This window comes from Tursiops truncatus, chromosome X (genome assembly GCF_011762595.2).
Source record: "Tursiops truncatus isolate mTurTru1 chromosome X, mTurTru1.mat.Y, whole genome shotgun sequence".
Taxonomy (NCBI): domain Eukaryota; kingdom Metazoa; phylum Chordata; class Mammalia; order Artiodactyla; family Delphinidae; genus Tursiops; species Tursiops truncatus.
Window position 1 is genome coordinate 3,114,518 of NC_047055.1, and position 11,812 is coordinate 3,126,329.

The 11,812-nt window shown below is 52.0% G+C and overlaps 1 protein-coding gene across 1 annotated transcript; it reads right to left on the reverse strand.

The window, feature by feature from the left end:
• Nucleotides 1-3,375: 3,375 nt before the first annotated feature.
• FATE1 (fetal and adult testis expressed 1) lies at nt 3,376-9,794 on the reverse strand. Its single transcript, XM_073799545.1, is given in 5 exon segments — nt 3,376-4,210; nt 5,541-5,574; nt 8,418-8,536; nt 9,475-9,552; nt 9,555-9,794. Coding segments are annotated over 5 exon segments (792 nt in total). The 5' UTR covers nt 9,583-9,794; the 3' UTR covers nt 3,376-3,677.
• Nucleotides 9,795-11,812: the final 2,018 nt, after the last annotated feature.

The following is an 11,812-nucleotide window of genomic DNA, read 5'->3' on the forward strand; positions in this document are numbered from 1 at the left end:
CAGAAGCTCTAATGGCTTCACTGCAGATGCATTTGTCAAAATGGGAAAAAGTAAATAAAATAAAATTCAAAAAATAAAAAAATAAAATATGGCAAAGGTGCTGGCCCCCAAAGCCTGAGAGGCGTGCAACAGGCGCTCTCCTTCGAGGCTGTCTTGAGGAGGTCAGGCTGCAGCTCGAAGGGCTGAAAGCAGAGGCTACAATCCCAGCAGGGTTTATGACAGAAGCACCATATATAACCCCACTCCTACATCCGTTACTCCTCATATGCAGGGATCCAAGGAGCTCCAAGTGGCACGGTCCTCGTGCTCTGAGGCTCGGATGCCCAGAAATGTCCTGGACCAGGCAGGCAGTGGGGGCGGATGCAAGTGGTGAGGCCCACAGACTCCTCCCTCTCTCCCACCCACCCCTCCTGGCCAGGCAGGCTCTTGGCCCCTCCGTTGTCCCCTAGGAGGGTGGCAGGGAGGGTGGCTGGAAAAGTCTTGGAGCAAAGGCTCAGCTGCCTTGAGGCAAGCCTAGCATCACACTCAGTGCCTCCGTGCTCCTAAAGTCCCCAAGATTGCATTCGTGTACTTTGACAAGGGACAAAGTCTCCCCACACAGGCACTTTCGCTCAGCTCCCTGGCAAACCAGGCACACGAAGGCCCATGTCAAGCCCAGCTCTAGGACCTACACACGTGCACGGGCTCTAACCCTGACCCTGTGGAGGCCACCGGCCCTTCCTCACCAGTCAGATGGCTTCAGAGGCAAGATGTCTTGGCCACAGTCAGCATCTGTTGGTCTGTCCGAGAAGCTTCCAATCAGAGACGAGCCCTTGGGGACTCATCAGCACCTGCGGCCAGCAGAGACCTCCCAATGCTCCTGTCCCCAGGCCAGTGGGGTCCCCGAACCCCCAAGCAGCTCACAGCCTCTCAGCTCTCAGTCAAAGACCTGCCCACCCTGCCCGAGGCCAGCCGTGGCCCAGAGGAGGTCATGCCCACAGCTGAGGCAGAGTGGAGAGGCAAGTCCCAGAGCAGCTCTTGCCCACTGGAGAAGTTGTACTGCCCGCTGGCTGGACGCCTGACCTTCTCACTGTGGACCCTGCACAGCCCAGGCTGCCAGCAGGTGAGGGTTGGATGCCAGGCTGCCTGGTGTGGAAGCTGCTTGTCTGCCCAGACCCAAGAGGCAGCCCCTCCCAAGCTCCCCGAGGAGGCCTCCCTTACACAGAGCACATATTGCTCAGGGTTTTGTGTCTGGGGACCCAGAGTCACCTGCTCACCGCCCCCATTCACCTGCCTCCGGCCTCGTTCACAGTCCCAGCCTACCTCCCTGGCCAGAGGGCAAACTACGGGGGAAACCTGGGAGAGACAAGAGGTACCTGAGGTGGGGCAGGGTTGGGGGGAATCCATTCCTTCCCCTCCAGGGTTCCCTGGACTTGGCCTCCAAGAGGGGCCAGGGTTGGGGAAGGGAAAGGGGGCAAGACCCAGACCTCCCTTCAGGAGGCAATTAGGCCAGGATTGCTTGCTGGGACCCTGGGCAGAGGCCATCCCGCCAGCCGTGGAGCCCTGTGGAGGGGCCAGCAAGGAACAGCTCGGGCTCCGCCCTCTGGAGGCGTCTGGGCATGGAGCGGGCAGGCAGGGCTAGGAGCAGCGAGCAGTCACAGCACAGGGGTGGAGGGGCAGCCAGGGCCCAGGCCAGGGCTCCACCTTTGCTCACGGCCCGGGAGGCGGCGTTTCTCCAGTGGCCTCCACACTGTTTGTCTGCACCTCAGCTAAAGCGCTCCCAAGGGTGAACCTTTGTTTCACAACATATTTTCAAGCAGATTTTTCTGCAAACATGTCTGCGCTCGTTCACACACACGCACTCCCACGTCCCAGAGGGTAGACCTTGCCCAGCCCCTCAGAAGCCGTCCCTTCCTCTGAACACCCCTGCATGGCCGGGTTGGAGCAGAAGAAAGGAGCAGCTTCAGGAGAGGCACCTGAGGGCGGGGGGATGGACGGGTGGCCTGCAAAGAGGCAGCCCGGCCTTCCTCCAGGTCCTCAGGGGATTCCTGGGGCTCCAGGGCCCATTTGGCGGGGTCCTCCCTGGGCCTCTTGGCTCTCCTGACTAGAAGCGCTTGTGTCCGGGCACTGCCTTCTCCCCACTCTGCAGGGGTCTTCCTCTGGCACCCCAGTACCCTCTCTTCTCTGGGACCAGAGAGGGAATCTTCCAACTGTTTCTTCACCAAATGTTCTTGCTTCTGCTCTCAGCAGAGCCCGAGCTCCAGCAGCCATGTGCACTGGACGGCACAGGGCTGACAGGAGACCCACACCCTGCTCTCAGAAGTACCACAGGCCCCGGAGGCTCAGGAACTCCCTCATTGTGTGGAGCCCACTGAGGGCCAGAGAGGGGCGGGGCAGGGGCAGAGCAGGCTCAAGGACTCAAGTCTCTCTCCCTCTCACCACCCCTCCTCACTTGTGCTCTCTGTCTCTCTTTCTCTCTCTCTCTGTCTCTCTGTCTCTCTCTCTCTCTCTCTCTCTCTCACACACACACACACACACACACACACACACACACACACAGGGTCATGTTTATTTTATATCTAGTAACCAACACTCTCTCTCACCTTTATAGATGGAGAAGCCTTGACAGACACTTGGGGCCTTGGGTAAGGTCCGTTTAGCCGCTAAAGCCAATGACAATGTAATGATCTAGGTCCTTGCCCCTGAGAAATGTGTGTTTATCCTTTGGTCCCAGGGAAAGAGAAGCAGCTCTTCTGAAGGCCTCCTGCAGCCCAGTACATTCGCCCTGAGGCCAGGCCCCAAGCAGTGACACTCCTGCCCTCTTAGGTCAAGTCCCACTGCCCTACCCAGCAATCTGTCCTGTATGAGGTGAATGTTAAAGGGCTGTGGACACAGGGGAGAAGGGTTCAAAGGCCCTCTGTGTGGCCTCCCATCCAGCCTCCAGAGCCGAGTCGGGGCTGGTCCCCGACCAGTCTGTAGGAGGCAGGCTGAGCCCTAGACCCTAGATGGGTTCAGGAGACCCCATCCTAGACCCAACCCTGTCTCAGTCTTGCTAGATGACCCCGGGGCCATGTTTCCCCTCTCTGGGACTCAATTTCCTCCCGAACAAATGGAAAAGTTTCTGTTCCTGTTCAGGAGATTCCTCTGATTGAGTTCCTGTAACACCCGACCAGGACAAGCTACTGCTGCAGAACCGCTTCCCCATAAGCTGTCGCTGGTGGGAGCAGCACAGGAAGGACCTTGCCAAACCCTGCCCATAAGGAGGCCCCCGACTGGTCTGGCGACGGGGAGGGAGGAAGGGGCTGGGAAGAGGGAACCAAGGTCATTGTCTAGAGGGGCTGTTCCCACATGAGTCCCGGATGCAAGGAGCTCAGCCACCAGTGTTTGCTGCTATCACTGAACTTTTATTGAGAACATTCTCTGCACAGAGTCCTGCGCACAACATTGAAGAAAACGGAGAAGACACAGCCCAGCCCCTGCCGAGGATGGAACAGAAGGGACGCTGAGGGCCCGGAGGCAAGGTCTAGCTCTAAGATGGTCACCATGGAGCCCTGACAGGCAAGCAGGAATTACCTGCCACTGGTGTTACTGTGGGGAGAGGAAGCCACCCTCCTCGCCCTCCAAAGGGGCTGCGTGTCAGCGCATTCAGACCTTTGGAATTCCACACTTCCTCCACCTTCCAGCAGCTAGGGCTTCTCTCAGGCAGAGTTGGGAAATGGCTGCTGAGAGCTGAAAGGAGGATGGGCAGGGGTGGCCGAGGGAGAGAAGAGAAGAAGGGGAGGGGGGAAGGGCTCCAGTTGCACGGCGGGTCGGCACGAAGCACCACTGTGCCTCCACAGCCAGAGGTTGGCGATGCGGGTAGCCAACAGCATGGCGAAGAACACGGCTTCCCTGTGGCGCCAGGCGGCACCCTGGTCCTCCACGGCGCGCAGACCGGTGATCACGGGCAGCTGCAGAGAGACCGGGGCCAGCTGGTGAGCAAGTCTCTTCTGGGGAGGCCCACAGCACACCAGTGGGGGGAAGAGTAGGACGTTAGCACAGGGAGGGCCTCTGCTGCCCTTCGGGAGGCCAAAGTGTCTCTGGGCAAGAAGAAAGCAGAGCATCTGAGACCAGGGGCTTGGGGTGGGCCCAGAGGGACCCGGGGGCGGGGCTGCCTGTGTTTTCAGGCCCGGCCGCCTCGCCCCGACCTTGGTGTCCTTCCCGTTGTCCGGAAGAAGCCAGCCCGTCCCAGCTGTGCCGGGGGGAGCCGGGAAAGGTGTGGGGAGAGCAGCCCCAGAGGGAGGGCCCCAGGATGGGGTGACACGCGGGGGCCAGAGAGGGCCGCCAGGGAAGATGTCCCTCCATGCCCACACCCGTGCCTGCTGGGGTCTCTTCCTGAGGAGACCTGGACTTGGCGTGAATGCAGGCGACCCCTTGCTCAGACCTCTTGGCCCGCTCTTTCTGCATAGACTTCTCTTATCCTCTGCCATCCCCTCTACCTCCTCCTTTTCTCCTCCCCTTCTCCCTTCCCGCATCTCAGGGAGAGAGACAGGGTTGAGGCCGGGCCTGCCAGGATGCACAGGAGGGCCATGAAGGCAGGTGGGTAAGGTGGCGACAGTGTCCAGCTTCTCTGGACAGTGAGTCTGTCGGCCTGCAGTCCTTCCTTTCCCGGGTAGCTGTCCTCTGCCAGCACTGTGACATGCAGACATCAGCTGAGTCTGAGCAAGCACTGAAGGGGAGAGGAAAACCTCACTTTCAGAACCAAGGGAATTGAGGCCTAGCGAGGTGACCACAGTTCCCAGGGGCACACAGGAAGCGCCGGAGCTCAGGAGAGAACCCTGGCTACTGGGAAACCAGGGTGAGCCCAGTCATCCCCTCAGCCTTCGTTTTGATCCATCTGCTAATGACTCCTGGGACTGGGGGGGGGGGTGTCTCTTGCCCAGAGCTCTGGGGTCAGAGGGGTCTCATGCCTTGAAGAGCCAGTGTGGGCCAAAGAAGCAGAATACGCCAGACCTGCCTGGGTTCAAATCTCAGCTCTAGGATTCCAGTGCAGGAGGAACTATTTCACCAGCTGCTTGTTTAACACACACTCACCACATGCCAGGGACCATCCTCTAAGCACTTGCCAATACCAAGTCATTAAATCGCCATCATGAGCCTTCGAAAGGGGTGTCACTATCACTTCATTTTGAAAGAGGAAAACTGAGACGCAGAGGGCAAATAACTTGCCCAAGTCACACAGCTGGTAAGTAGCAGAGCAGTCATTGAACCCAGGACGTTTCACTCCGGAGGTTGTGCTCTCAACCATGACACTATCATGCCTCTCCTTTTTGACACTGCTTCCACCTAAGACTCCATTAAAGTGACAGCAAAGACAGGAAAATAGTATAAACCCGTAAGAAACAAGATAACGGGAGAGGCAATGAAGAATGAAAGCGCTCAACAAGATTGTGGAATTCAGAAAGTGCCGATAAAGAAACCCAGCAAAGCAGGCCTCTGCTTGGCTCGTGGCTCTTGGAAGCAAATGGGGAGCAGCTGAGCAGGGAGCTCCCTTCCAGGCAGCCCTCCGAGAGGACCCAGACCTGGAGTCTGCAGGGCCGCTAGGGTGGAGGAGGACTGAGGTGGAAAACAGGGGCACTAACTGAAGGTCTGGACATGGAACAGTCACCCACTGCTCTCATCCCATCTGGTAGGCAGCCGGGCACTTACCCTCAAGCCCAAACCTGAACTAAATGAGTGGGAAAGCGGAGGTGATGGTGCCTCAAAGTAGGACCCTGTGAATCGCAGTGCTTAAGGATACTGGGCAGGACAGCCAAAGCAGAACCTGCCATCTGACAGGCCTCACCCAGACTCAGCGTTCTGGGCTGCCTCTTCTATTTGCCTCATTCTTAGAAGGAAATAGACAATTAAGGCTTACCTGTCACCTGAGAAAGACCTGCAGCCCTCCTCTGTTCCTTAGAAAATGTTAAAGTGCAAGGTGGAACATCTTCTGTCTAAAGGATTCCAAAGGATTTTCATAAGAACTTTGCCACCATGCTCCATTTGTTGTGGTAGGACAACATTTCTTTTTCTCAAAAGTGCACACAGATTTTTTGTGTGTGTGATTTTTTTTGTGTGTGTGAACAGTAGTACTTCAGAGCCATAGTATTTTATTTTCTTCTTCCCCCTCCTCTTCTTCTCCTCCTCTTCTTCTCCTCCTCTTCTCCTCCTCCTCCTCCCCCTCCCCCCCTCCCCCTCCCCCCTCCCCCTCGTCCTCCTCCTCCTCCTTCTCCTTCTCCTCCTTCTTCTTCCTAAGATACCTCAAAAATAGCATTAAAAGGACAGTGTATGTTAACAAGACTCCAGGACTATAATGGGGAATTAGATGGAGAGTTTTCTCCTAGAACAATTTCCACACTATCCCCTTGATTTTCCTATATCTTGGGATCAGAAGGAGAAAAAGCTTTTTGAGAGAGTTGAAGGCAAAATAAGGATCAGTGACTGGGGTGTGCTTGTTCGTTTGTTTGAGATAACATATTTTAACACATCAATATCATAAGAATTAATTTAACAACATCTGTAAGCTCAATGATAACTTATGATCACCCATCAGATGACAGGTCTAACTGTCCAAAAAGGGTTGCCTTTTTACTCTTTTGATTTTAATGTTAGAAACCCTCTATTTAGAATTATATACACTGTAAAACATCGGATTTTTATTTACATTTGATGGAGATTAGGAAAATCTATGAACTACAGCAAGTCCCAGCTTCCCTCTGTTAATTATTTCCAAAACTGTTATTTTTATCTTCATGCACTTTTTAAGGCACATTACATTTTTTCCCCCAATGAACAGAACAGTATTATGAATTTTTTGTTCTTTCAGGTTGTGGTTCTCTCAGAGGCAGTAAGAGTTCCATTAACTTTTTTACTCAAAAATAAATAATGAGTAAATAAGTAGAATTGAGAAATTTAACTCTAAATGTCTAAATTTAATTTCCAAATGCAATATAAGGACTCTAGTTTTTAAAGGTGTACTCCCCTGGTCCTAAGAGGTAACGTTAATTAATCCAGAAGTTAATTAAATCCCCCTATAGCACCTCCGCCTCCCGCGTCAGTGTCAGGGCATGAACCTGACCTGCTGGAGCATCTTGATTTGAGTTCAGCCTTCGGACACATGAATCCAGTTCAATAGTTCTGGCTTATTTTCATTCCCAGGAGGTCTGTGACCTGGGAGCTCTCTTTCTCTTTATTCATTGGGGATGGAATAATATCAGCATTTATTGTAACATTCCCTAGAACAGTCAGGTCTCACTCCTCTCAGGTGGGGTTGCCTTTCCCCAGTAACCTTTGCAACAGTATAACAACCATGTTTCTGCAACTTGCCCTCATCCAAGGTGAATGTAGTTAACAGAATCAGCCACAGAACTACCAGACTCAAGTAGTTTCCTAGAACAGTCAGGTCTCCCTCCTCCCCAAGATGGCTGCCTTTCCACAGTATTTTATGCAACAACGTGGCCACCATTTTCTCTAGAACATTCCTTCAGATGGTGAGTGCAGCTTAAAAGATTCATTACAGAACAATGGAAGTCAGGTGATTTTCTAGAACATCAGTTCTCCCTCCTTTCCAACCCGGTTGCCTTTCCCCGGTAACCTTTCCAACAGTGTAGCCACCATGTTTCTACAACTTTCCCTCACCCAAATCAAACGTAGCTGAAAGGATTGGCTACAGAAGGACGGAACTCAGGGACTCATGTGATTCTCTAGAACAGTCAGGTCTTCCTCTTCTCCAAAATGGCTGCCTTTTCCCAGTATCCTTTGCAACAGTATAGCCACCATTTTTTCTAGAACATTCCCTCACTCAAATTGAATGTAGCTTAAAGAATTGGCCACAATATACTCAGATTCAATTGACTGGATTTCCTAATAACCAGGGAGCATATGAATTTCACTTGCCTTACCCTTGTCCCAGCCCTAAGATATAAATATAGATATATTTATATGTATATCTATATTTACATATTTATATATAGTTATATATAATTATTTTTATATTTTTATATATTTTATGTAGAAATACATAATTATATATAGAAATAGATAGATATAAAATATAGATATATAGAGAAAATATACATATATAGATGTACATATATAAACATAAATATATTTATTCATTTATTAATAAAAGAAAGTGTCATTTCACACACCCTGGACTTTTGTACAGTAAAGTATATATGTACTCCCGAAGCTATGTGTGCTTCAGGCATTCTGGGCTCTAGGTTGAACTGCCAGCCAAATAAATAATGGCCCTGACCTCTTGCTGGACCTTGCTGTCCTCGTTTGCCTGCCTAGTACACAGGAGCTTCATCCTTCCCCCAAAGTCAACGTCTGGCCCTGCTCGACCTACTACCTTCAGACTAGAGCTGGTACTCCCAAACCCAACCCAGCCACCAAGTTTCAAGGGCCCCATACAGTACCACTTTCTTGGACCAGGTTGCAGGCATATTCCAAACTGCAGCAGAGCCAGCAGCCTTTAGATCCAATTTCTGTTGCTTCTGAGAAACACCCAGGGACTGGGAACCCTGCCCCTTCATTTCTAGGGTGAAGAACAGAGGACCCAGGAACAACCATAGAGGCTATACCAAGGCTTCATGGGCACAGAACACACCAGAAAAAGGATAGGATCTCCCAACTTCTTAGGAATCACTCAACACCCATTCACTGATGTCTACCAGCTCATCCCAGGTCTCAGTTTCTTCGTCTATTCAAAATGTAGCAAGTGTTTACTGAGTGTCAATATCTGGGCTAGGTTATTAAAAAGCCAGCAATGGCCAAGAGACAAGATGGCAGCAATCAAGAAACTGACCATCTGTGTGTGTAGAGAGAACGGGGGAGGGGCAGAAAATAGTCCACCAGTGTAGATTCAGATCAAGACGTACATGCTCCCAAAATGATAAAAACAGGATAACAGAAGGAAGGGATTACTTCTAGAAAAGTCAGAAACAATATTGAGGCAGAGACCTGAAAAAGAGTCCAGCCATGGAAAATCTGGGGAAAGAGCATTCCAGGCAGAGGGAATTCATTGCACAAAGGCTGTGAAGAAGAAACACTCTTGGGGTGTTATAAGGACAGGCATAAAGGCACAGTGGAGTGGGTCAGCAGGAAGTATATTGAGGAGATGACCTTGTTTGGATCTTGTAGATCATCGCAAGGAGTTTGGATTTTACTCTAAAGGGCAGAAGAAGGCTTTGCAGGGTTAGGAGAGAGAGTTGAGTTGATTGATCTCATAAATTGAGCTTTCTGAATGTTTTGCAATAGACACACTGGTGGCTTGGATGTGGGGCGGGGGGATGTTGTCACTCAAACCACAAATATATGTGTAGGCACACCAAGGCACAGACACACACATGTATCACACATGCAAACACACATGCATGCATATACGAGTGTCTGCCTAGCCACACCCACACGTTTCCCAACACACATGCACAGGTGCAGACACCCAAGGAAAGGGACATTACAGGGGATCCTCACCTGCTGGGATCACGTGCTCTTAGCTATGCCCTTGGCTTGCAGGAACCAGCTCTTCAGCCATGGACATTTCTATGTCTTCTTTGATGTTGGGGGTCCTCCTGCCATCATAACCAGTTGTCCACTTGTAAGCTGTGGCCAAGAATGCACAGGGAGCAAGGCACAGAGGAGACACTTGGCAAATCAGCTCTTTGAGGGGTAGGCGCTCAAGGAAGATACACCTGGACATGGGGGTGGAGCCAGACTCCCTCTATGGGCTTAAGCCTTGGACCCAGCACCTTCTGTTCCTGCTGTATCTTGCTGGCTGGGTTCGAGGCCTTCTCCCCTGCTACTCTGTAAGCAACTTAGGAGAAGTGACAAGGCTCGGAACCTTTGCCTGTGAGAACTGCCCTGGCTCTCGGGTCATCTGATTTGACCCCACTGGGGGGCAAGTAGGCTCCACCCGGCATCATTTCTAGATAGAGGCAGACTAGCACAGGACTCCAGAGTCAGTCAGTGGCCAAAGCAGGGTTAGATCCCATCATGGCTTCTGCAAGGCCAGCTCTGGCTAATAATCCAGGCCACAGCACACTTAAGAAAGCTCCTTCTGCAGAGCATCCCCTGCCTTCCCCAATCCAGAGTTCCCAGACAGGGGACATGGCTTTTTGATGCCCTGGGTCAGCTTGGACAAGAGCCATGAGAACCAAAGGAGGGACGGGCAGGAGAAGAAGGACCTGCCTACGGCCACCAAAGCCCCGAGTGTCCCCAGCCCTGCCCCCCCCCGGTCTAAGTTCAAATTCTCCCTCAGCTTCCCTACTGATGAAACCTCTGTGAGGGTCAGGCTTATGTGTCCACTTGGCTAGCCTAAGGCCCCCAGTTATTCCGAGCACTAGTCTAGGTGTTGTTATCAAGGCATTTTGTAGCTGTTGTTAATATCTACAATTGGTGGACTTTAAATAAAGGACATTATGAATCCTTGATAATGTGGGTGGGCCTCTTCCAATCAGTTGAAGGCATTAAGAGCAAAGACTGAGGTTTCCCAGAGAAGAAATTCTGCTCAAGACTGCAGCATCAACCCCTCCCCAAGATTCCAACCTGCTGAACTGCCCTGCAAATTTGGCCTTGCTAGCCCCACAGTGGCATGAGCCAATTTCTTAAAATAAATTTTTCTGTACACACACACATATATATGCACATTTATGTACATACACATACATCCTATTGGTTCCATTTCTCTGGAGAACCCCGACTCATACACGCACCAAAGGTGAACCCTCAGCTCTTGGGAACAGCCCCAGAGCCCCTGGGGAAGAGGAGGTTATTTGCAAAAGAAAGCAAGCACAGCTGGGACCAGGTGGGAGGGAGAGGAGGAAAGGGGGGAGGGGAAGAGGAAGGGAGGAAGGAAAGGGGCAAAGGAGAGGAAGGGGAGGGGCCGGGCTCGCTTAGAGAGGGTGGCAAGATGTGGGCTGCCCGACCCCCTCCCTGGCCCCACCTGTCCAGCTCTGGGAACAAGCTGTCCGGAGCAGAGCTGACAAAGGCCCTGCCTGCATTCCTGAGGACCCTGGGAGAAGCCCTGTCCAGCTCCAGGAGAGCAGCTGCAATGAAATCCGAGCTTTCTGGAGGGCCACCTCAGGAGCAGAGAAGTGTGCTCTGTGGGACTCGGGAGCCTGGGAAGCAGGAGCCGCGCGTCTCTGGCAGGCCAGAGTTGCCAGATTGAACAGATAAAAATCTAGGATGCCAACTGAATTTCAATTTCAAATAAACAAAAAATAATTTTTTAGTGTAAGTATGCAGTATTTGGGACTTACATACACTAAAAATTTATCCATGGTTTATCTGACATTCACATTTAACTGGGTACCGTGTATTTTAGCTGGCAACCCTATGCCCTGCCCATCCTCCACATGAGTTCAAGATTTGACCTTGGGCAAGTCTTTGGACCTCAGTCTCCCCATTGGACGATGGATGGAACTTACGGTCCCTTCCCTACAGGGTGGCTGATTGTGAGAGCAGTCAAGTCAGCTGGATAGGTATGGGCATGACCTTGCGCTATTGACCTCAGATCAGATTCCCCTCTGACTACCAACTGGCCTTGACCAGTGTGGGGCTTCCTGGGCCCTGGGTCACCGGGTCCAGGTGTATGCAGAAGAACTGACCCCTGGTGGCAAAGGACCCCACCACCTAAAGCCAAGCAGAGAGGGTGGGGAGACTTCCTTCCCAATCCCTAGGGCCCCCAGTGCCACCCAGAAACCCTGGTATTTCACCACCTTAGCCTGTCTGCCTCTCTTGAATTGGGTACCAAGGATGGCTGGGCTGTGGGAGACTAAATTTGCTGTGTGACTTTGAACTTGTCCCTTACCAT